Here is a 24438-nt window from a genome sequence, read left to right on the forward strand (position 1 = left end):
CTAAATGTGCTTCAACCAAATGGTTATGTCTCAAAGTCTGAGGGGCATAGTCCCAGTCAGTAAAGGGCAGTGTCTAATATTTGTCCAAGGACTTGGTCATGGTTAATTAGCCACTTAGGCCTTCCAGGGTCAGAGGTTCCACATCACTCTAGTCTGGAGATTGGGCCATGGTCAGTCCTGCAGGACAAGTGCAATCAGTCTGGGGTATCATTGTAAGTCCATAGGATAGCTGCACAGGGATTAGTCAAGGGTCCAGTCACATCACTGGGGCTGTCCACGTCAGGGGGGTGGGCCACAGTTTGTCCTGGGCAATACCTCAATGGGGAGTTATCAGAGGCCACTGCTGTGGTAGGGAAGTTGGAGAAGTTAGTTGTAGGGTTTGGGGGCAGCATGCTGGAAAGCAAAGGGACAATAAAGTCAAGGGGAGATTGCTCAACATACTAGCAGGAGAGACAATAGTACATCAGAGGACATGGGTCACCGTGGGAGAATGGGTCATCAATAGTCATTACGGTTGGCATGAGTAAACTGTAGGGGCAGGGCTCAAGGGGGTAATTTTGGGAGATGATGTTATGGGCATTGGGAAGAGAGTAGTAGTGACTTAGGGATGGAATGTGAACAAAAGGTAAACTTTGTGGCCTGGTGGTTAGACAACACTGGGACAAGGGAGGGAGTTGCACGTGTTAGGAAGTATCAGCCAGGCCAAGTATGTGCTGTAACCAGCATGTGTTTGGGGCTGTTGTGCCATTATATTGCCAGTGATGGGCACTCTGGAATGCCAATGCTTGGCCAAATGTATGTCTGGGATTTAAAGATGGCACTGATGACAGGGTGCCAGTCTATACTGGGATATCTGGTGGGTGGGGATTGTTTCGGCTATGGCAAGATAGTAGAATCAGGTTAGCATTGGATGAGAAGGGCACCACGGAGCATGGCAGGTATTTAATGAGATAAATTTGATAAGATACAGTCAGAAATTCCATTTGACTTCATGTAGAGAAACCCTTTGTGAAATTAGATGAAATTGACACTTGGGTTAAACTATACAATCTTATGACTGTCACCTTTGACAAGAATCAATTTTCAAATTTTTCCCTGCTCAGAAATTATTTTACGAACAAACTCATTAAGCAAATAAAGTACCATGTAAATATTTTGGTATGTTTATTGTATGTGGATCTGAGAGAAATTTATAAACAAGAGAGCTGGTCTTCAAATGAGCTTCTAAGCTGAGTTAAAATTGGTCTGATGTTTCTGTCCTGCAATTAAATCAAAAAAAGAATATTTAAGGACCCTTCACTGAACAAACTACATTCTATCTAAACTAAATTGATTTAATTCTTCCATCGACAACAAGTGCTAGAAAGGCAGTGGGATAATTAGAAGCTTACTTTTTTTGGGTGAGGAGTCAATCATATCAAATTTTTTAAAAGTATAGACACTCAAAGTATGGACACTCATTCTTCTACTCAGCTTGGATCCAAATTTAAGTTAAGGTTCTCTGTTGACCAACTCCATCGTGCGGCAAACAGGACCATTTTCATGGAAAGCCCATTTATATTAACAGCGTGGTATGATGGTGCACAGGACCACACTGAATATGCAGAAATAAACTCCTGAACAGTAACTAAGTCATTTGTATCTGCTGACCTCTGTCACTGACTACCATATTCAAGATCAAAATCAGATCAGTCATGATCTTATTAATTGGCAGAGCAGGCCCAAGAATCCAAATTGTTTACTCTTGCTCTTAATTCATATGTTTATAATCTCAGTATTTAAACAAACTAAATTTAACGTTGTCAATTAAAATAAAAATGAGGAAGAACTGAAGTGCCAATTTACAAGCATTGATGTATTCAGAACAGAAGACAGGGAACAATGGAGCAAAATTAGGCTAAGCTTGCAGAGCAGGGTATCACACAGGGTTAGACATTTTCCTGTGCCAGTCAGCTTGAAAATAATGTTGCTTTTTCTGAAAGGGCAAATTGACAATGGTGTGGTGAAGGCAACAGGGCATCTAGGTCCATAGTAAATGGTGATATCAAGGCTAAGAAAAGAAATTTCTTCAGTCCCATTCGGTGGATCAGAAGAGAGGAAAAGAGACAGAAAAGAGAAAAGGAAATAAAAGTTTAGAATTTTCAGAACCTCTAACTATTTACTGCATAAACAAATGAGATTGAATAATTTGAATTGTTCCCTTTCTGTGACAGAGATATTGATCAGCATTGCATTAGCAATTATTATGCTGTAGCATCATCTATTGTGGGTTGTTGTTAGAACATAGTCCACACACAAGTCAGTGAACCACAATGCTCTTTAGGTATTAACCAAATCAAGGAGATGGTAAGAGAAGACATCTCTGGCATTCTACACACTTGAGCCTCAGTTCAATATAATCTGGCATCGTTGTGACATAACTCCCTACCCACATGTTATCATTAAAGTACAGTTGTCATTAAACTATAGGTGTGGTTAACTCTTTACTCCACACTCATGATTCAAAAAGGTATTACTTGTTGTAAATTTCTGCAGTCAGGTTGATAGACAATTAGTGTGAAGATCCAGTAAATTCTGAAAAATAACAGGAAAGCTAAGGGCAAGATGCTATTTCTATATAGCAAACAACTGTGAAACATAAATTGACCAGAAAGGTCTAGTGATTCAGAACACCTGAGATGTATCTGAGATGTAGGTTGTATTGCTTAAACCTCTGAAATAGTTGGAAGATTGAACATTAGTGGCAGCTTGTGGCCTTATTTTTATTTTTATATTATTACAGCAAAACAGGCCTGAACCAAAACAGGCTGGAATTACGATGGCCTGCAGTGAAATGGCTATTCCATCCCTAAACACTTTGAGCAGGAAGTTCCTTGGTGTTCCTCCTGGTTCACCAACATTACTTCACCTTAGACTTGACAGAAGATCATTTACAAGTGTAAATGCAGTTTCTTCTGCTGCATTTTTAACATTTTTAACTCCTGGTCTGGCATGGTGGCCTCTCAGCCCAGTGAGGCAGCTTCCTGGCCTGGCATGGCAGACTCTCAGCCTGGTGTGGCCCCTATAGTTGAGTCATGCAGTTCTGAGATGTATGCTTCCAGGTTGACGTTGGTTCATATCAGACAGTCAAGACGATGGATGTAATAACTGAAAGCTAGGACAACGTTTGTCTCCTGAAAATTCCGGCAGATATTAAAAGCACCACCTTTCTTTGTGTTACTAGACCCAATGTCACAACTTTGACCTTTTAATAGATGAGCATGTTCCTTAAAATATGGACACGCTCAGAAAATCAGAAAGCAGTTTAAGCAGCATTGCTGAGAACTTGCGCATTTATTGGATTCCATTTTGTGTACTGTTTATGTAATTATTTGGCATAATATTTGAGTGTTCTTGAAGTAACATAAATATTTTTGCACTGCATCATATATAATAGTCAACAGCACTAAGTATTAACCAAAGCCTAGGTCGATACTAATATCTTTAGGGGGAATCATAATCACATATAAACATTGATAAAATTACACCATTGAGATAACATGCTAATTAATGATGAATCCTATGTGTCATGAAGAATGAAATCTGCATTACTCAGGTTTCTGTTTCAAGCTGTTCTTCTAATTCCTGTTTGATTTTCATCAACTTCGGCAAATAATTTCTCCAGGAACTGAAAATTTAGAATATAACATATTAACCACAGTGAATATTTACATGTATACACTACAACAACTAAGCCAAACCACTTACACAACAGATTTATTTTTCAAATCCTTCTATCTTCTTTGTCTTCATTTCAAGGCTAACACTTTGTATCTGTCATTTCTCTTCTTGGTGAACCATACTGAAATAATAACAATACAACTGAGTTCAAGACAATGACACTAACGAATCCAAATGTCATCTGGTGAATTGACAATCACTCATTTTAGTTTAAAAAGTCAGCTATTTTGTAGTTTATATTCTGGAGACATTAATGTCACTTCTGTTATTTTGAGGTTTAGCTGACAATGTCGGCCAATACAATCAGACCATTGGACAGAGTGTTCTGGATTTATTTTCTTAAGAAGAGAATAGATATCTGCTTCACATATTTGATAGATGCCATATTAATAAAAATGGCACAGCCAAAAAGCATTCTATTTAATGATGCTTATTGGCAATAATACTAATGCTACAGTCAAATAAAATAACCGTGCTGTTAATTTTGTGACCTCTGAAGTACAGCAGGTTTGGCCAGAGGGGTGGGAACGTGATGAGGCAGCTTGTTCACTTCAGTTCTCTGGGGCTTCATCCCAGAAGTTGTTAATCCCTTTAGCTCTCACCCCTCACACTTGTTCACCACCCCCACCAAACACAACTCCCCCATGGCCCTGTACATACTCGACATCATGCTCTATTACATATAGTGTGGGCACCACATTATAGAAAGATGCAAATGCATTGGACAGAGTACAGAAGTGATTTACGAGGATGGTTCCAGGTATTAGAAACTTCATCTACGAGGATAGATTGAAGAAGTTGGAACTGTTCTCCTTGGAGGGAAGAAGGTTGAGAGGAGATCTGATTGAAGTTTTCAAAATCAGCGGGCTGGACAGCGTGGAAAGTGAGAAGCTGTTTCTACTTGTAAAAGAAACAAGAACGACAGAGCATAAATTTATAGTGATGTGCAAAAGAAGCAAGAGTGAGGTGAGAGAAAAGTTTTTCATGTGCTGAATTGTTAGGGTATGGAGTGCACAGCCTGGAAATTTGATGGAGGTACATTCAATTGAGGCATTCAAGATGGCATTGGATGTTTATTTGGATAGTAATGGTGTGTCAGGGATTTGGGGAAAAGGCAGGAGAATGGCACTAGATAATACAGATGGTGCAGTGCAGGCAATGATGGGCCAAATGGCCTCCTTCTGCACCATAATAATTCTGTGACTCTATGCCATCTGTATGTTCAATTACCTGCTATGTAAGATGGAAAGACCTTGGGAGCCTTGGAAATGAAAAATAGACATTAAATAGTCTTTCAATCCCAAACATTTAATTGTGAAAAAAATCTCCCATTCATAAATCCATTCAAAGCTTTAAAACTTCAAGTGGTTAATCTCATAAAAACAAACAAACTTCTTTTGTGTCTGCACTTCAAATTCTTTAACAGCCTTCCTAAGCTGTCAATCAAACTGTGAAATCAGAACCTTGTGTAGAGATCATTATAACTTTTGAAGCCAAGCAAGCATAATGACATGAAAGCCCTCATGGAAATGTTAGCTAAGAGTTATCTTGAAACTGTACAACTAGATGCTACTGGTTTTTCAAACTTCTTTCTGTCAATGATAGCAGTCCAGCATTTGGATGTTGCTTAATTCTCACTGACAGCTGCAGCTGTTTTTGGTTGCTTTAAAGAATGGACATTAAAAATTTAAGATTATGGCAATTATATGGACAGTTGTACCACTATTGAAGAGCATTTATTATCATCCCTACAGTGTGGAAACAGGCCCTTTGGCCCAACAAGTCCACACTGACACTCAGTCCCATCCCCTATAACCCACCTAATCTACACATCCCTGAACACTACGGGCAATTTAACATAGCCAATCCACCTACCCTGCACATCTTTAGACTGTGGGAGGAAACCGGAGCACCTGGAGGAAACCCACGTAGACACGGGGAGAATGTGCAAACTCCACACAGACAGTCACCCGAGGGTGAAATTGAACCCGGGTCCCTGGCGCTGTGAGGCAGCAGTGCTATCTACTGAGCCACCATGCCGCCCCAGTGAGAATCATACCCCTAGACCAACAAGCCACACGCGTTTCAGCGATTAAAACTTTAAAGGGTCCAGATAATTGACTTTTTTTTGCCCTTTAGTAGAAAGGCTTCCTTTAAAAAGAGTAGAAAGTTTACCATTCATTCCTACTTCTAAAAATTTGTTTTTTTAAAAAACACATCCAATAGTCACAATAGGATTCATTGCTTCTAAATAGTGGATAGTGGATGAACAGGCATAAAAGTGTCACAGACTAACATGGGACATGAAAAGCCACATTGTATATTTAGGGGCATGAAATGGCATGAATGGAGCCTGGGGAGTAAGGGGTTTTGAGAAATGAGGATGAAGGGAACCAGTTAAATATCTTTTCTGTCTCTCTGTAAAGGAAATTACTGTGAAAAGTAATCATAAGCTGCTTAAAGCTGCTTCTGAAAAAAAAAAGAATTTCAATTGTGCACCAGATCAATGCCAGAGAATGTACTACATCTTCAAAAAAAAACAAATTAATGTCAGCAAAGGCAAAGTGCTGTTTCTTACCAGCACAATGTTTAAAAGGCGTGCACTCATGATCAATAATAGCTCACAGTAAGGTTAATGATAAGTGACGCATTCAAATATCATCACTATACTGCAATATGTACCTCATATGATGATGTACATATTAACTTACTCCATCAATTTATGACTCTGACAATGAAGGTGAGGGCCCTTGCAATAGCCAACATGGGGTAATAGCTGTGTTGTGATAGCAAGAACTGCAGATGCTGGAGTCAGAGATTACACAGTGCGGAGTTGGAGGAACACAGCAGGCCAGGCAGCATCAGAGGAGCATGAAAGTTGATGTTTAGGGTTGGGACCCTTCTTCAGAAGAACTTTCCTGTTACTCTGATGCTGCCTGGCCTGCTGTGTTCCTCCAGCTCCACACTTTAATAGCTGTGTTGAGTGTGGGTTTCTCTCCTGTGTGAATTATACCTCCTCCCCTTTCCTCTATTGTCAAAAATTTAATCTGTCAGAAAAGGAGCTGGGATTTCTGCATTTGGGTCCCATACACCACTATTAAAAGTCCACAGATCCTGCCCAACACCACGAAAATTCAGTTCTGAGTAAGCTTAGTTTTTGTATCAATATGTCTTCACCATGTCTTTGTGTAAATTTATACAATAGAAAGAACTAACGTTTGTATTTGCTTGTCACACTTTTGCAAATATGCCTTTGAGGCTCTCCAGAAGGTAAATTTCAACTCTCTCCCATTTCCACTGACTCTCAACACATCAGCATGTCGAATTTTCCTATGATCCTGCTCTGCTGTTTACAAACCTCTCTAAGTGCAATATAGTTGGCAAGCACCTTCATATTTTTAATATTGAAATAAGCAGCCCTAGGTTACTCATAGTTTCTAATTGTCATAAGCAGTTTTCGGCTTGTATTTTCTTACTTGGCCTCAAATTTCACTCCTTTGGTTTTACTCATCCACACCCCACTCCTTCCCACTTGACTTTATGTTCTGCCTCAGAAGTACTTCTTAATTTTTCTTAAATATCTGGTAAGCTATATATTTTTAAACATACACCAACTACTGCATTTCACATTGGACAGTTAATAGTCAATTAACAGTTAATATTTCATAAAGACATACAGCACATCAACACTTGCTGGCAATAATCAGCTAAGACCAGGCCCCCTTTCCCTTCTTTGTTTCGTGCGTCTGTCCTCAGCTTTACCTGATTACCAACTCCTTTCTCTGATATTGGGCAAGACATAAACTGATGTCTGTTGCTAATAGATTTTATCCTGCCGATGTGTATTGTAGGAGGGTAGACAACCAGGAGGCTGGAAGAACACAGCAAACGAGGCAGCATCTGGAGGAAAGAGCAGTCAACATTTCGGGTATTGCCCTTCTTCAGGACTGGATGTGGGGGTAGGGGAGCTGCAGATAAAAAGGCGGGGTGGAGGTGGAATGGTGGTGATAGGTGGACACTGGTAGTAGGTACGACCTGGTTGGTTGATTCATCCTTCCCATCTGGTTGGTGACTGGAAGGGAGGGTCAGAAGGTCGAATGGAAGGGAGGAGGTGGGGGTCTAGAAAGGAAGCCAAGGGATGGGTGGGGAGGTTATTTGAAATTAGAGAACTCAGTGTTGAGTCCTTCGTGCTGTGATGTGCCTAGGCGGAAGATAAGGTGTTGTTCTTCAAATTTACATTCTGAGTCACTGCAACACTGGAGGAGGCCGAGGATGGACGCGTGTGGGGGCTGGGAGCTGAAATGGGTGGTGACTGGGAGGTTAGGTTGGCAATTACGGGCCAGGTGTAGATGTTCGGCAAAACGGTTACCTAATCTATGTTTGGTGTCACCGATATAGAGAAGACCACATCGGGAGCACCGGATGCAGTAGACTAGAATGGAGGAGATGCAGGTGAAGCTCTGTCTCACCTGGAAGGACTGTTTAGAGCCTTGGATGGAGGTGAGGGAGGTGGTGTGTGGGCAGGTGTTGCATCTTTTATGGTTACAGGGGAAGGTACTGGGTGGTTTGGAGTGGTTGGTGGGGAGTGTGGTGCGAACGAAGGATTGGCAAAGGGAATGGTCTTTGCAAAAGGCAGAGAGGAATGGGGAGTGGAAGATGTTCTGGGTGGTGGGGTCTAATTGGAGTTGGTGGAAGTGTTTAAGGATGATACATTGAGGATGTGGAAGCTGGTGGGGTGGAAATTGAGGACAAGGGTGACCCTAACTTTATTATGTTTGGTGGGGGGGGGGTGATTAAGAGCTGTGAAGTGGGGAATGGAGGAGGCGTGGTAGAGGGCTGTCTGGATGACAGAGAGGGGGAAAGAGCGTTGTTTGAAAAAGGGGGACATCTGGGATGCTTAGGAATGGAAAGTCTTCTTGTCAGAGCAGATGCAACGGAGACGGAGGAATCGAGAAAACGGGATGGAGTTTTTGCAGGCTAAAGGATGGGAGAAGGTGTAGTCTAGGTAGCTGTGGGAGTCTGTGGGTTTATAGTAAATGTCAGCCTGTAAACTGTCGCCAGAAATAGAAATGGAGAGGTCAAGAAAGGGGAGGGAGGTGCCTGAGATAGACCAAGTGAATTTGAAGGTGGGGTGGAAGTTGTTAGAGAAGTCGATGAACTGTGCCAGTTCAGCCTGGGTGCAGGATACAGCACTGATACAGTCATCGATGTAACAGCTGAAGAGTTGGGGAACAGAAGCGCTGTACGTACTGAAGAGAGACTGTTTGACATGACCGACAAAGAAGCAGGTGTAGCTGGGACCCATTGCGAGTGCCCATGGCCACCCCAAGGATTTGGAGAAAGTGGGATGAATTGAAGGAAAAGTTATTGAGAGTGAGGACTAGTTCGGAGAGGCAGTGGAGGGTATTGGTGGGGTGAGGGGGCATGGATGGGTCTGTTGGAGAGGAAAAAACTAAGGGCCTGTAGGCCATCCTTGTGGGGTATGGACCTGTATAGGGATTGAATGTCCATAATAAAGATGAAGCACTGGGGGCTAGGGAACTGGAAATTACCAAAGAGATAGAGGGCATGGTTTGTGTCCCGGATGTAGGTGGGGACTGCCTGAACCAAGGGGAAGAGAATGAAGATGAGGTAGGAAGAGATGAGTTCAATGGAACAGGAGCATGCGGAGATGATGGGTTGGCCAGGGTAGTTGGGCTTGTGGATCTTGGGGAGCAGGTAGAACTGGGCAGTGCAGGGCTGGGGTACAATAAGGCTGGAGGCGGTAGAGGGAGGTCACTGGAAGCAATGAGGTCATGGACACTGATGGGCCATGGTGGGGTCGTGGTCAAGGGGGAGGTAGGACGTGGTGTCAGAGAGTTGGCGTTCGGCCTCTGCAACACAGAGGTCCATCCTTCAGACTACCCACTGACCTTTGTCAGTGGGTTTGATAGTGAAACGGGGATTGGTGCAGAGAGAGTGGAGCGCTGCATGTTCAGTGGGGGAGAGGTTGGAGTGGGTGAAGGGGGGGTGGTCGAGAAATTGAGGCGGTTGATACCGTGTTGGCAGTTCGCAACGAAGAGGTCCAGGGTGGGTAACAGGCCGGCAGGGGGTGTCCAAAAGGAGAAGGAAGGTTGGAGGTGGGAGAAGGGTACTCTGGAGGGTGGTTGGGAGCCTTTATTGAAGAAGAAGGCACGGAGGCAGACACAGCAGAAGAAGAGTTCCACGTTGTGGTGGGTATGGAACTTGTTGAGGTGGGGGTGGAGGGACCTCCCATCAGCACAGAAGTTCCTGCTGACAGTAAAAAGCATATGCACAAAGGATAAAGATTCCAGTTTTCTAATAGATGAAAAAAATTCATGCAGCAAGCAACATGCATTTTCTGTAAATGTCACAATTATTTCCTGTCAGTCTTTAATCATCTTGCTTCAGATGACACAATCAAGTACATCTCCTGTCCCATTAACATTAATACCACAAGAGATTCTGTTAGTCTATAAGATTTGAGAAAATCCAACAAACTTCAGATACCTCATTCCAGTGTCAAAAATATTCAAAGTAAGGTCAGAGGAAAAGGCACTTATTTCATGTGAGGTCAAGTAGATGGTTTTGTTGAAGTAAGTTTGTAAATTCAAATGAAGCTCTAAATTTAAAAACACCTGACAATCTGCAAATTTCCCACAATTAACATGGGAATTAATGTTTACAATTAATGTGTGATTGACCTTGGACATATTTATTTAGAGAAATTCAACTCTCTATCCTTAATGGAATTGGATATCTTATGAAGTTCATGTGAACATTTGCATTACCAGAATATAAATAAAACAGACTTTCTTCCTGGAAGCAGATTTAGGAGGCAATTCAGTGACTTTGGAGAGGCAAAAGAGATTGCTGGTGGGATGTGGTTTGCAAGGACAGTGGAGTTAAGTTTTGGTTCTTTGGGGAGAAAAATGATGACAGCATAATTAAAAATAACAAAGGGTAACATCTGAAATGAAAGAACCGCTTACAATATTGGTTAACAGAAGAGGAAGAAGGCAAGGTGAGTGGAGTCCAGGGTGAATGTCAACAAGTTTTGTTGGAATAGGATAGGTGAAATAGAAAGTGAGACTCAGGGACGAAAGGAGCTTAGAGGAGGTATGACAAAAGTCAGGAGTGACATTAGAGAAGAATAGAACTTAAAAACTAGGGTGTTAGGAGCATTAGGGAGTTTGGCCATGTGAGTTTGTGGAAGGGAAGAACATGTCAGAGGATGGTCTTGATCTTACTGACACAGAAATTCATCATCCCCTCACACTAACTATGGAGGTTAGGGTGGAGGGAACAGGGAATGGAGAGTGGTTTAAGAAAATAGTTTGCAAGAAGCTGGGGGGAATCTTTTAGTCTGTAATAAAAAAAGGTAACGTTGCCCACGTCTCATTCCCTCACTAGAAAGAGAGATATGACTGATGGAGAGTTTAACCCGAGGTTCACCACACCTCAGGCAAGGGGAAAGGTTGAGAAAGCAGGACCTTGATGGTAACCTCAGCTAGGGCAGCAATCGAACACATGCAGTTGACATCACTCTGCATTGCACACCAGCTATCTGAGCAAACCAATCCCTGGTAATGTCCAATTAGAGGCTGCAGATGGTATACAGTTATGGAAGGACCAATTGCAATTGATCTTAAAGGGAACAAATTTAATTTTAGAACTATTTGTCAGGAGCGTGAAAAGCAAAGAAACGTAGTCCATCACAATGTGGTTCTATGGTTTGTAATGCCATTTGTTGGGATTTACCATGCCTGTGCTAAACCTAACGTGGAGTACGCATTGCTAATAACTGATAGCAGGATTGGGAAACACTTACGTTCCCCAGCTTTTGCTCACCTGCATTTGGAATATCATTCAGCAAAATATAAGAGAAAAATTGCAACATGTTCCCATGATTCCACACTCCAATAACATTAAATTAATACTTAACATTAAGCTGCTTAAAAGCAATGTGGTTGTCAGTCCAGTGATGAAACCTAGTTTTAGGGACACCCATATATTCAAAACAAGAAAATGAATGAAAATTGTCACCTGTAGTCTGTATGAAATCTCTGGAAGACTTGGAAAACACTTTGGATGGGAAGATAATAATCAAAGCCTTTTGTTGGTGTGTTGCAGTATTATACGGAACAGTGATTTTCTGTAAACCACACTTTACATTGGACTGACTTCACATATCAAGCAATATTACTGAATTTACAACTTTGCTCCAGCTGTGGAAGATGCTGTATATTTGTACTTTGTTAAATTTATGTTTACCTCTGGTTTCCTGCATCCTACAGCCTCTATATATTTTTTGAAAGATATTGTTGCATGAAGTCCTCTTATTTCTTCATCCTTCACAGAAAACAACAAATTAGAAAGGAGTCAGATCAGATTACTAATTACCACACTCCTGTTTTCCCACTTGTTTCTTCCTTCCATCAGTTCTCATCTATCCATAAGTATTACCATTGCCCGACTTGATCAAGATGTCCAACTACTCAGTGCTATAGATTACAGCTAATATCAAGTGGCACAGGAAAGGATGTTCTAGTAACTGTTCCCTACTTACTCACCTATGTAGATAATTGGTCATATTTTAAAAAGCACCATGGGCATCTTTCTCCATTTAAGAGACAATTTGTTATTTCTGGAGTTCAAAAATTGTGGGTCATGAGGAACAAGTAACTGGGGTCACAAGTTCTGATGCAGCAATGGTGGCTGTGCAATGGACACTCACATTTGACAATCCTGGGATTGGTTGCAAAGCTCCTTTGCCTGTGGGTGTGACTTAATCCAATTAGCTCTGAGACCTGATTGCTGGCAACAGGGCCGACGAAACGTGAGGTGTCTTGGACGTGTACATCATTGTGCAACTATCCCTGTTGTTTGAACACCTACACTGTTCAGCAACTCTACCCCCAACCCAGTCCTTCACCAGATATTGTTCTGTGGGGCATTAACAAACATCAAGTCTTAAAATTAGGACACAACAGAAAAGGTTTGAGAAGCACAGGATTATTTACTACAGAAACGTTTAAAGTGCAGTGGGCGAAATTTGACAAAGTCAACCAGCTCATTCATATGAGATCTTCCTTTGGTAGGTAAATGCTTACAGTGCAAGGGGTGAAATCTGACCGGGTTGGCAGCAACTCATGACCATCCTCAGTCATATGGAGTTTGTCTTCTTGTATTTAAAGAATTACATTGTTCAGTGTTAAGGCTGACTGGGCCCACTAGTCTGACCATGCAAGGCAGCCATAGTGGGAAGCCAGCAAACCTGACTGAGGCAGGCGGAACAGCTGCACTCAACTGGAAATGTTGAAAGGAACAGTACGGAATGGAACTTAATGGATGTAGATGTGAGGTGGAGTAGTTCCTGGGGAACAGAGGTAGCAACTTGGGTGCAGAGGGTTGACTCATGATGACAGGGGCAAAGGAGACAAGGAAAGGTGGGGAATACAATGACGTCTGGGGAAGGAGAACAAGCAGGTGAACTGAATAATGGGCAATATTAGGGTAAGGCTGGGCATGGGGATCTGGCTGGGAGTGTGAGACAATGATAGTGTTAGATTGCTGTTAACAAGGTGTTTCACCTGATGCAGCAATGCGTATGTTATCTCCCATAAGAAACTCGGCATGGATATTGTGATATCAAAGAATCCAAAACCATCTATCATAACAAACTATTAAATGCAAACGTTACATTCCTCAGGCATAGAAGAGTCTGGACTAATATTAAACTACTATGTTACAACAGATCAGCATGCTTCTAGTACAGTGTCATGCTTCAAGTGATCCAAGGTAAGGTGGAGTATGAGATTTTTATACCCTCTTTCATAAATAACGCTGCAACAATGATATCATGAACATGTTTCAATTGACATTCTGACTGTGAGATGTTAAGTCTCTAGTGGAGACTGAAGAAGGACAGAAGTGAGGCCATTGGAAAGGAAAAAGCTGTGGTGGGGAGGGGGAAGTATATTCTAGAGGGGCACTGGAGAAGGTGAATGACTTAAAAAAAATATTTACAAACACCATCTTGCTCTACATCAGTTTTCAAACAAAGGCCTCTCAGAGAATGTACACCCTAAACGAGAGGGGCCCCAAGTCTGTTTGCTCATGTTCCTGCAAAGCACAAACATACATAACTGGGGCAATAATCAAAATAGAAACTGAAAAATGGGATCGCGCAGGCACTCAGTGACAGAATTAATACCGAAGAGAATCACTCACTACAGGATTAAGGTGCATAAATTCTTGCAGCTCCACAGACCAACATTCCAACCAACTCCAGTCATTCATTAACCTTTTGACAAGAAGGGCACTCAAGAATCAACCTCAAGAAAAACAAGATTCCACATCTGGCATGGGACTTCCACACAGAATTGTTTGATAAAAATCAACAGTGCTTCCAACTGAGCTAGGACTGACATCATTAAGCAGCAGACTGGACTAACAGCCTTAATGGACACAGAAATGAATGCTAACATTTGTGCTATTATTAAAATGTATTTACATGATGTCTTTTATGCCATGTGCAAACTAGACCATACATGTACAAACCAAACTCTTGACTGTTGAATTTTGAAACCTTGATCTAAAATAGAGCTGAGGCAGTGACATGTTCAAGGTTACTGTTTCTCCTTCAGCAGCCTTTACAATCCATTATGATCACCAATTAAATAGTTTATTATCATTCATTTACAATTATCATTTAATGTCTTTTTAAATAGCCTTTATAAAGGAACAGACTCTGATTGGACATCCAAACTGAATCAGCAATATTTTATCTTATTGTTAATACCCTGAACAATGTAAAAGTTAGGTTGTTGTTAGTTTCCACTGTGTGTCGTGTGTGTGCCTGAGATATCTGTGAGGTGTTCATCCCAAAAACCATCTTTTTAGTTGTTCCATGCAAGCTTTATGATTAATATGAGACAGGGAGAATTCCTGACATTGATTGGCTAGAATAGTATAGAATTGTTGCTGCAGAGAAGGAAGACATTTAGCCCGTTGTGTCTATGTCAGTCATCTCTTGAGCTCCTCAGCTAGTCCCACAATTAAATTTGTAATTCCATTTGTGTTTTATCTTCATGTAGGTTGCCATCACTGCTAATTTCTGCCTATTGAATTCCTCTTTTAAATGGCATGGTGGGGGTGGGGGTGGGAGTAGGTTGGTTGCACAGCCGCTATCAATGCCGCTAAGATCACTGACAGCAGGTGCATTGCAGTCACTTCAACTTGGCTTGCTGGAGTTTCCATTCCTTCACAGAGATCTCTATCGTTGGGCAGTGCTCCATCTACTGGCCAAACTCTGAACTGGCAAATTTCCTCATCTCGCTTCCCAGACAGGCTTTATAAAGGCAAATTTTACTCGAATTAAACAGACAACAACATACTGAGCACCGGCTTTACAGCTGTCCTGCATTGGAAACGAAAATCTGACGAGATGTACAATGGCTGCTGATTTGCTAATACCAGTTTTACACTGTCACATCAAGTCAAAATTACTCCCACTGATTTGAGTTCAAACCTGTTTTTAGACGGGAATTTGTGTAAACCCTGACAAGAGTGTTCCACGAATAATGCTACAAAACCGCTATCTACAACTGTTGTTTGACTCAAACAACAGCTATTGTTTTCTGATCGAAACACATGAATAGAAATAGTTTGTCAATGTAAACACAGCTGTACGCTTTAAACAAAATCTTACAGGGTATGAAGGATTTGACAACATAATAAAGTGCTAACTAAATGCAAGTCTCATTTAATTCAATTCAATTAATTCCCAACTGCATGACTATAGTGACTGTCCTGTGTGTAAGTCCTGTGTCTGATCACTATTGAGTGATCCCAATGTAAAATGTGAACATGATATCCTCCATGCTCAGTTAAGTTCCTGACATTCCCTATCTAAGTCAGATGGATGGTCTGTATCCTTACACTGTCACCCTACATGAGTCACTTGTTTCTAAGGAATGCATTAACGTGTAATCAAGCGAATTCCTACACCCGATACAGGCTATTTATGCACATCACGCAACAAAAAAAAACAAATAAAAATGAGATTACCCACTAAATTGGATGATTTGGTTATTCATTTGCAAAAGTAAATATTGTAAATTACTACCTTCTCTCCAGCCCCTTCAGGCAAAATCGTTTTGTTTTTCTCAGCCTCAAAATTGGGATCGATCAGAGGTTCATCAGCTCTTCTTTTTGACCATGTCTTTGGGTCCAAATACCAGGCTCCATATATATATTTATCTCCATATGGCTGGGTGGATTCCTACCATAATATCAACAAAATGCTATTTCACTTATCTTTGAAAAATTGCATATGAAAATTCATTTTGAATAAATTGCTCATTCATTAAAAATTACATATAAGTAAATAGTAACAATTGAGTTAAAAATATACTATAATAGAAATCTAACTTTAATTAAAATATATATTAAAACTATTCCAATGTGATTTGAGAAATCAGACAGTGAATCTAATCTCTCATTCATACATCAGTTCCTGTTTAAAGTTCTTTTGGAGATGAGCAAAAATAAGTTAAAAAACTAATTTGCCCTGCATCTGAGGGACTGCTGCCTTTTCTTTGAATGCAGCCAGCAGTAATACTGACACAAGGAGTGATCGCATTGTTCAATACATTATTTACTGCCATCAAAATTCTTTGAGAGCAGATTTCATTAAAGATCAGCTCGTCAAATACCCCTAGTTTAGTAATCTCTGTGCTCTTAAACAGTCTGCTTTCTTAAGACAGCCATACCAAGCAAGGCTTTTAAACAGGACAATCAAACTAGATAAATGTTTTCCTCTGCGATTTTATATGAAGACATGCAGGTTACCTATATAGTCAATGCAAATTAATTTATATTCTATTCCCTTATTTAATATACAGAGTCAACAATTATGCAGAAACCTAACACAAAACAACAGATCCCAATTGTCTTAGTACAAGAGATAGTAGGAACTGCAGATGCTGGAGAATCCGAGACAACAAGGTGCAGGGCTGGATGAACACAGCAGGCCAAGCAGCATCATAGGAGCAGAGATATTTCCCGGGTCTCAGTTAGAATACCGTATTCACTTTATCACCCCTTATATAGTGAGGAATATTGAGGCTTTGATAAAACTACTGAGAAAGGACAGAAAATTGATCCTCACTTTAGAAAACCTTAGCTACCTTGGGTAGTTTAAAACAGCAAGGCTAATGTATATTAAAGAATAGTCAACTCAAGGTTAATTTGATTTATGTTCTGTAAATTAATAGATTATTGGACACTGTGTTTGTGTGGACAAATAGTTCAACCAGATCGATCAGGGAAGATAAGGTGTCAGACTTATACATTATGCTTGAACTGAATTAAGCTGGATTTCACAAAGATACAAACTTCTGGAGAAACTCAGCAGGTCTGGTAACATCTGTGAAGAGAAAGCAGAGTTAATGTTTCGGGTTACTGGACTTGAAATGTTAACTCTGCTTTCTCTCCACCGATGCTGCCAAACCTGCTGAGTTTCTCCAGAAATTTATGTTTTATTTCAGATTTCCAGCATCCACAGTTCGTTTGGCTTTTATCTGCAGTTCTATGTTTTATTTAAGCTGGATGTTAGGTGGTTCTTCTGTTCCTTGTATGTAGCAGAGCTGTGGAACATGTGGTCAGCTTGTGTGGTGAACGTTAATTCATTGCATATTTTCAAAGAGAGCTGAACAGGTTTCTAGTTGAGGCAGTGAATGCTCCATACAAGAGGTGAATAACCTGTATAGGTCAATGATATCTTGGACTAGTTTTGAGCTCCAAAAAGGGTCAGAGAAGGACTGTTCATATATTTTATCTTAAATGGCCTGGAGTTTTATCTATTTTTTCACATCTCTCAGGACTTTGTGCCTCTGGGAGGGTGGTGAGTGTTTATTTTGTGCGACACAAGGAATCATATCGACTGTATACAGGACAGATTAGACAAACAAACTGGTCTTTTTCTGGCACCATTTTCATAAGTCCTAATGTTCTTTTCCACTTCTTTTTTTAACAAATACCTCATATATATTTGTTTGGAGAATAAATCTACCAGGAGGTCTCTACCTTGTGCCCCCATGCAAAAGTTCAGATTGGGACCCCTACATTTTACTAGATGTTGTACACTATCAACTCACCTGGTGTTGCCCAAGAAGGACAAACATTAATGTTTCTTTTAGAATACTGATTGAGTCACTGCATACATTCCAGAATTTGTGGCATAACTACAAAACAGGGGTCAATTACTGTTTTTCTGAGGGCTGTCTTGAGATTACTCAAGGAAATGTTTTGATTTTTGTGGCTACTATTTCATTATCATTAACTCTTTTATTCAGTAAGATGCAATCATCGTGCCTGTATGTCTGTTGACCTATTTAAAATCACAGCAGCAGAATTAGAAGAATTCATCAAATCAATTCTCCATTAAACTTAATGCCACCTCACAAAGGGAAAGCTTAGATTTCCAAAGTATCATAGTATTTAAATTGGTCCAAGACAACAGCCATAAGATAGCAACAAAAACTATTCCTTACAAATAACTGACACACAGTTCATTAAAAAAAAATTGCAAGGAATTCATTATATGTAACTTTACATTTTCCTGGATCCAGGTTAGTTAGGTATTTCTTTGTTGACATGTTTGACTTGGCAGCTTCCCTCCCTTTCCACTTTGCAGCCACTGGCTTCTCCTAATTTTCTTTCCCCTTCTGAGCTCATCTGGAAGACGACCACTTTAACCACCCTCACCCTGCAAACTGACTCCATCCACCAACAATCCCCGGCCTTGCTCTTCACATTCACTGACCAACTCCCTCCCCACCCCTAGCGACTTCATAGAAACTTATTCCCTCACTAGCCGCACCCTGCAGACTCACACCCCACCGACTCATTTCCACCACCTCCACAACCCCTCCTGCCCCCACCTTACATAGAAAAATACGAACTAGGAGTACAAGTAGGTCCTTTGAGACTGATTCACCATTCAATATAATCATGGCTGATCCTCTATACCATATTTCAGCTTTCTCCCATACCCCTTGATGCCTTTAATATCTAAAAAAAACGTTTTTTTTCCTGAATTTACTCAGTGACCCAGCTTTCTGTGATAATGAATTCCACCAATTGATTGCCCTCTGAGTGAAGAAATGTTTCCTCATCTCAGTCCTAAATGGCTTACCCATTATCATAGCATCATAGTATCCCTACATTGTGGCAAGAGGCCATTCGCCCAATTGAATCTGCACTAGCCCTCTGAAGAGCATCCCACCCAGCCCCAGCGCCCAGGCTAATCCACCTAACCTGCACATCCCTGGAAACTGCAGACAGTTTAATATGGCCAATCCACCTAACCTGCACATTAAGAAACTGTATCCCTTGGTTCTGGACTCCCCAATCAGGGAAAACATCTTTCTTGCATCTTGTCTGTCCAGCCGTGTGAGGATGTTATACATTTCAATCAGGTCCCCTCTCATCCTTCTAAATTCCAGTCAAAACAGGTCCAGTTGAACAATCTATTCTCGTACGACAGTGCTGCCATCTCCAATATCAGCCCAGAGAACCTTTGCTGCACACCCTCTATGACAAATATAACCTCTCTTAAGTTGGGAGACCAAACTGTACACAGTACTCCTGGCAGCAAGGCCCTGTATAATTGCAGTACAACAACTCTATTTCTGAACTCAAATCCTCTTGCAATAAAGGTCAACATACCATTTGTCTTCTTAAATGCTTGCTGCAACTGCCTGTTTACTTCCATTGACTGGTGTACAATGATACCCAGATCCTTTTGCAGATCCACAATTCCCAATATACCCTTCTAAATAATACTCTACCTTTCTCTTTTTCATGCTGAAGTGCATAACTCAAAATTTACCTATATCATACCACTTCTGCCATGTGTTTGCCCACACAATCAAATTGTTTAGATCACTCTGAAGCCTCCTTGGATCCTCCTCACAACTCAATCCAACCTGGTTTAGTTTTGTCAGCAAACTTGGAAATTGTGCATTTGGTTCCTTCATGAAGTTACTTAAATATGTATTTTTATATATATTGTGAAATACAGTAACAATGAATGTCGCACTCCACTAGTCACTGCCTGCCACCTAGAAAAGGAGCCATTTATTCCCACTCTTGGTTTCTGGCCTATTGACCAATTCTCAGTTCATGCCAGTATATTATCCTCAATCCCATGTGCTTTAATTTTACCCACTAGTCTCTTATGTAGGACCTTATCAAAAGCCTTCTTGAAATCCAGATACACCATATCCACTGGTTCTCCCTTTTCCATTCTATTATTTATATCCTCAGAAAAACTCGAGTAGATTAATTAAGCATGACTTCCCATTTATAAATCTATGATGATTTGTTTAGTCCCATTAATTCTTTCCAAGTCTTCTGTTATCACATCTTTTGTAATACTCTTGCATTTTCTCCACTGATTACAAGAGTCTAGAGGCAATATGTTCTTTTTAGTGTGAAGGGCAAGGCTGGTAGGTGTAGAGAATGCTGGACGACTAGAGAAATTGAAGCTCTGGTAAGAAAAAGAAGGAGACATATGGCAGGTAGAGACAGCTGGGATTGAGCGAGTCCCTAGAAGAATACAAAGGCAGTAGGAGCATACTTGAGAGGGAAATCAGGAGGGAAAAAAGGGGACATGAGATAGCTTTGGCAAATAGGGTTAAAGAGACTCCAAAGAGATTCTACAAATACATTAAGGGCAAAAGGGTAACTAGGTAGAGAATAGAGCCCCTTAAAGATCAACAAGGCTGTCTATATGTGTAACCGCAGGAGATGGCTGATATACTAAACAAGTATTTTGCATCAGCATTTACTGTGAAGAAGGATATGGAAGCTACAGAACTTGGAGAAGTAAGCAGAGATAGTTTGAGAAGTGTCCATACTACGGAGGAGATGCTGGATGTCTTAAAACGCATAAAGGTGGATAAATCCCCAGGACCTGATCAGGTGTATCGCAGAACTTTGTGGGAAACTAGAGAAGTGATTGCTGGGAATCTTGCTGAGATATTTATATCATCAATAGCCATGGTGAGAGGTTCCAGAAGTCTGGAGGGTGGTGAATGTGGTGCCATTATTTAAGAAAAGTGGAAAGGAAAGGCCAGGGAACTTTAGACTGGTGAGCCTGATGTCAGTGGTGGGCAAGTTATCGGAGGGATTCTGAGGGACAGGATTTACATGTATTTGGAAAGGAAAGGACTGATTAGGGATAGTCAACATGGCTTTGTGTGTGGGAAATTATGTCTAACTAACTTGATTGAGATTTTTGAAGAAGTGACAAAGAGGACTGATGAAGGCAGAGTGGTGGACATTGACTATATGGACTTCAGCAAGGCGTTCAACAAGGTGCTGCATGGTAGACTGGTTAACACAGTTAGATCACACAGGATCCAGGAAGAGCTAGCCAATTGGATACAAAATTGGCTGGAAGGTAGCAGACACAGGGTGGTGGTGGAGGTTTGTTTTTCGGACTGGAGGCCTGTGACCAGCAGTGTTCAGCAAGGATTGGTGCTGGGTCCAATGATTTTTTTTTATCAATTATATAAATGATTTGGATGTGAATATGAGAGAATTAATTAGTAAGTTTGCAGATGACAGCAAAATTGGTGGTGTAATGGACAGTGAAGAAGGGTTCTCTCAGAGTACAATGGGACCTTGGTCAGATGGGCCAATAGATGGAGTTTAATTTAGATAAATATGAGGTGCTGTATTTTGATAGGGCAAAACAGCACTGTACTTATACTGTTAATGGTAGGCTCCTGGGGAGTGTTGCTGAACAAAAAGACTTTGGGTTGCAGGTTCTTGGTGCCTTGAAGATGGAGTCACAGGTAGACAGGGTAGTGAAGAAGGTGTTTGGTACGCTTGGCTTTATTGGTCAGTGCTTTGAGTATAGGAGTTAGGATGTGCATCTGTACAGGATATTGGTTAGGCTACTTTTGGAATACTATTCAATTCTGGTCTCCCTGGTATAGGTAGGATGTTGTTAAATTTGAAAGGGGGCAGAAAAGATTTACAAAGATGTTGCTGGATTTGGAGGGTTTGAGGTGTAGGGAGAGGCTGAATAGACTCGGCCTATTTCCCCTGCGCATCGGAGACTGAGGGATGACGTCATAGAGGTTTATAAAATCATGAGGGGCATGGATAGGGTGAATAGCCAAGGCCCTTTTTCCCAGGTAGAGGAGTCCAAAACTAAACAGCATAGGTTTAAGGTGGAAGGGGAAAGACTTAAAAGATACCTGAGGGACACCATTTTTAGACAGACACCGGTGTGTGTATGGAATGAGCTACCAGAGGAAGTGGTGGAGGGCAGTACAATTACAACGTTTAAAAGGCATCTGGATGGGTACATGAATAGGAGGGATTTAGAGGGGAAATGGGCCAAATGCTGGCAAATGGGACTAGATTAATTTAAGATATCTGGTTGGCATAGATGAGGTAGACCGAAGGGTCTGTTTCCATGCCGTATGACTCTATGACTGTAAATGTGAAAATTTGATAAAACCACCGAACTGACCAATTTTATCTGTCTAACTCATGTTAAAAGAACATGCACAACAGGCTTTTCCATGTACATTAAAATAACTATACATTATAATGAAACAGTTTATAACGATCCGCAAAGGTAGAAATGATGAATTACTATTTTATAACTGTCAAACTTGAATTTTACCCCTTTAAAAGGTTTCATTATCACATAAAATCAAAAACATACAAGGCATGACATAAATATTATGGGTAGGGAAAGAACAAAAAGTCAGAGAAACAGTTCTGGCATCAGTCCAAATCACAAACATCAATGAATTGTTTTATTTTGGTCCTTTTCTATTCCTTCCTTCTGACCTATGCTGATGACATAACACTTAGCCTTGCATTCAGTGGTTAAGAATTCACCCTTTCAATACCCCGGTTGAGGTGGTTTTCCCTTTCCCCTTTCAATAGGGGATTTTCAGATACAGCAGTTCACAGAGGAAAGGTGAGGGAGAGTTGTTAGTTACTAGGATTTTCTTTTACTTCTCCACATAAAATGGAGAAAAAGAGAGATAGATGTTTTCTCTTTGCAGGCTAGATGTTTTTGTTGTGTTGTCCACATACAAGACTGTAGGCCCCTGCCCAGGAACCAATCAATAGCTTTGTACTATGATAAGCACTCCTGAACCCACAACAACTGGTTAAAAGCCAATCAAAAGACAGTCTCCAGGCAGAATTGCCAAAAACGCATAGGTGGTGCTGATTCATCTGAAATTCTCCCTCACTGCTTGAATAAGGCAATATTGAAGGTAAATTCACAATGTATTCCAACAACTTGTTCTTAAAACTGCAAACAACTCCATCCCCAGTTTGATTTAAAATAGTATCTTTTCCCACTTTCAGTTCGCAGTCAAAAAGCAACACATTGATATAAAATTGTAAATATGTTTGCTCACCAAGTTAGTAGTTTTGTGGATTCTTCGTGAAGGTCTTGTCGGAGGTGTTCCCACTGTCATCCTTAACTCTGTAGGAATGTTGGTCAGCTCCACCACTTGGATAGGTATGGGAAGAGCAGAACTGGTTTCGTAGTCACTTGCAAAAAGGCTCAAGATTGTAGATTCTTCTATATTGTGGTTCTCTCCACCCTTTATAGCACAAGCAATTCATGAAATATGAATGCATATATTGTTATATCTGAACAAGCTATAAGGTATATCCAAGTCAATTCAGTATTCTTTTGTAAGTAGGGAATGTGGGGAGAAAAGTGCTCTTGATTGAGTAGATAAATGCACTGCTTAATGGAAAGGAATAAAGTGCTCCGCAGATTAGTGCAGTCCTGAGATCAAACACTTCCTTTTGATGTACTGAAAGTGCACACAATGGACAAATTTGGAGTTGCTATATAAATTGCCCAAAGCTACTTCATTTAAACAGTTGGTGTTTAGGAAATTTTCCAGAGGTAGTAGTTGAGTTGGTTGTTATACCCGACTAAGAATAAATCTATCTCCACCCATCAAATCATCACAATTGTACTACTGCGATTAAAAGCTTAACAAAGTGAGGAAAATTAAACCTGCACCCCATGTTGCTTTGATTCATTGACTGCATCATTCAGCACATGCTAAATTTGGTTAATTAAATGTTACATTGTCTTTAATAAAACATTGAGATAGTCAAGTACTAATAAGAGTAGATCATATAACCAGGAAAACTAAAATATGCAATTTAAAGTTTGAGTTTACAATATGAGATATATTGGATGATCACCATCTCAACTTGGACCAAAAAAGGCTATCAGGGCCCTCAGATTAAATAAACATAACTTGCCTTTATTTAAAAAAATTGAAATGTTAAGACAGGGATGTGATGTTGTACTGGTAACACCATTGGACTGGAGTAGCCCAGAATTCTAGGGTAAAGTTGTGGGCACAAGAGTTTGAATCCCACCAGGGCAGATAGTGAAATTTTGATTAAGTTTTTAAAAATGAAATTTAACAAACAAGCTTAATAGCAACAATGTAATGATTATCATTCACTAATGTCTTTTCGGAAGGAAACTGCCAGTCCTTACCAAGTCTCATCTACATGTGACTCCAGACCCACAGCAATGTGGTGGAATCTTAACTGTGTTCTGTTTAATGAGCCATTCTGTTATATCAAGCTGCCACAAAGCCTAAGAAAAGGATTAAACAGAACTGATCACCCAGC

General features: G+C 40.6%; 1 protein-coding gene across 2 annotated transcripts; it reads right to left on the bottom strand.

Moving 5' to 3' along the window:
• Nucleotides 1–1157: 1157 nt before the first annotated feature.
• Nucleotides 1158–23370, bottom strand: LOC125481470 (protein FAM47E-like). Of its 2 annotated transcripts, none has more exons than XM_048593083.1 (5): nt 23187–23370; nt 15851–16006; nt 11995–12072; nt 3592–3667; nt 1158–1259 (listed from the first exon to the last, which is right to left on the bottom strand). In XM_048593083.1, exons 1-4 carry the CDS (start codon nt 23244–23246, stop codon nt 3605–3607), a joined length of 357 nt encoding a protein of 118 aa, XP_048449040.1. In that variant the 5' UTR covers nt 23247–23370; the 3' UTR covers nt 1158–1259; nt 3592–3604. The 2 variants fall into 2 exon arrangements, with proteins under 2 accessions (XP_048449040.1, XP_048449108.1); XM_048593151.1 differs by having other exon boundaries at nt 1162–1254.
• Nucleotides 23371–24438: the final 1068 nt, after the last annotated feature.

The sequence above is a fragment of the Rhincodon typus genome, chromosome 1 (genome assembly GCF_021869965.1).
Source record: "Rhincodon typus isolate 14 chromosome 1, sRhiTyp1.1, whole genome shotgun sequence".
Classification (NCBI taxonomy): Eukaryota; Metazoa; Chordata; class Chondrichthyes; order Orectolobiformes; family Rhincodontidae; genus Rhincodon; species Rhincodon typus.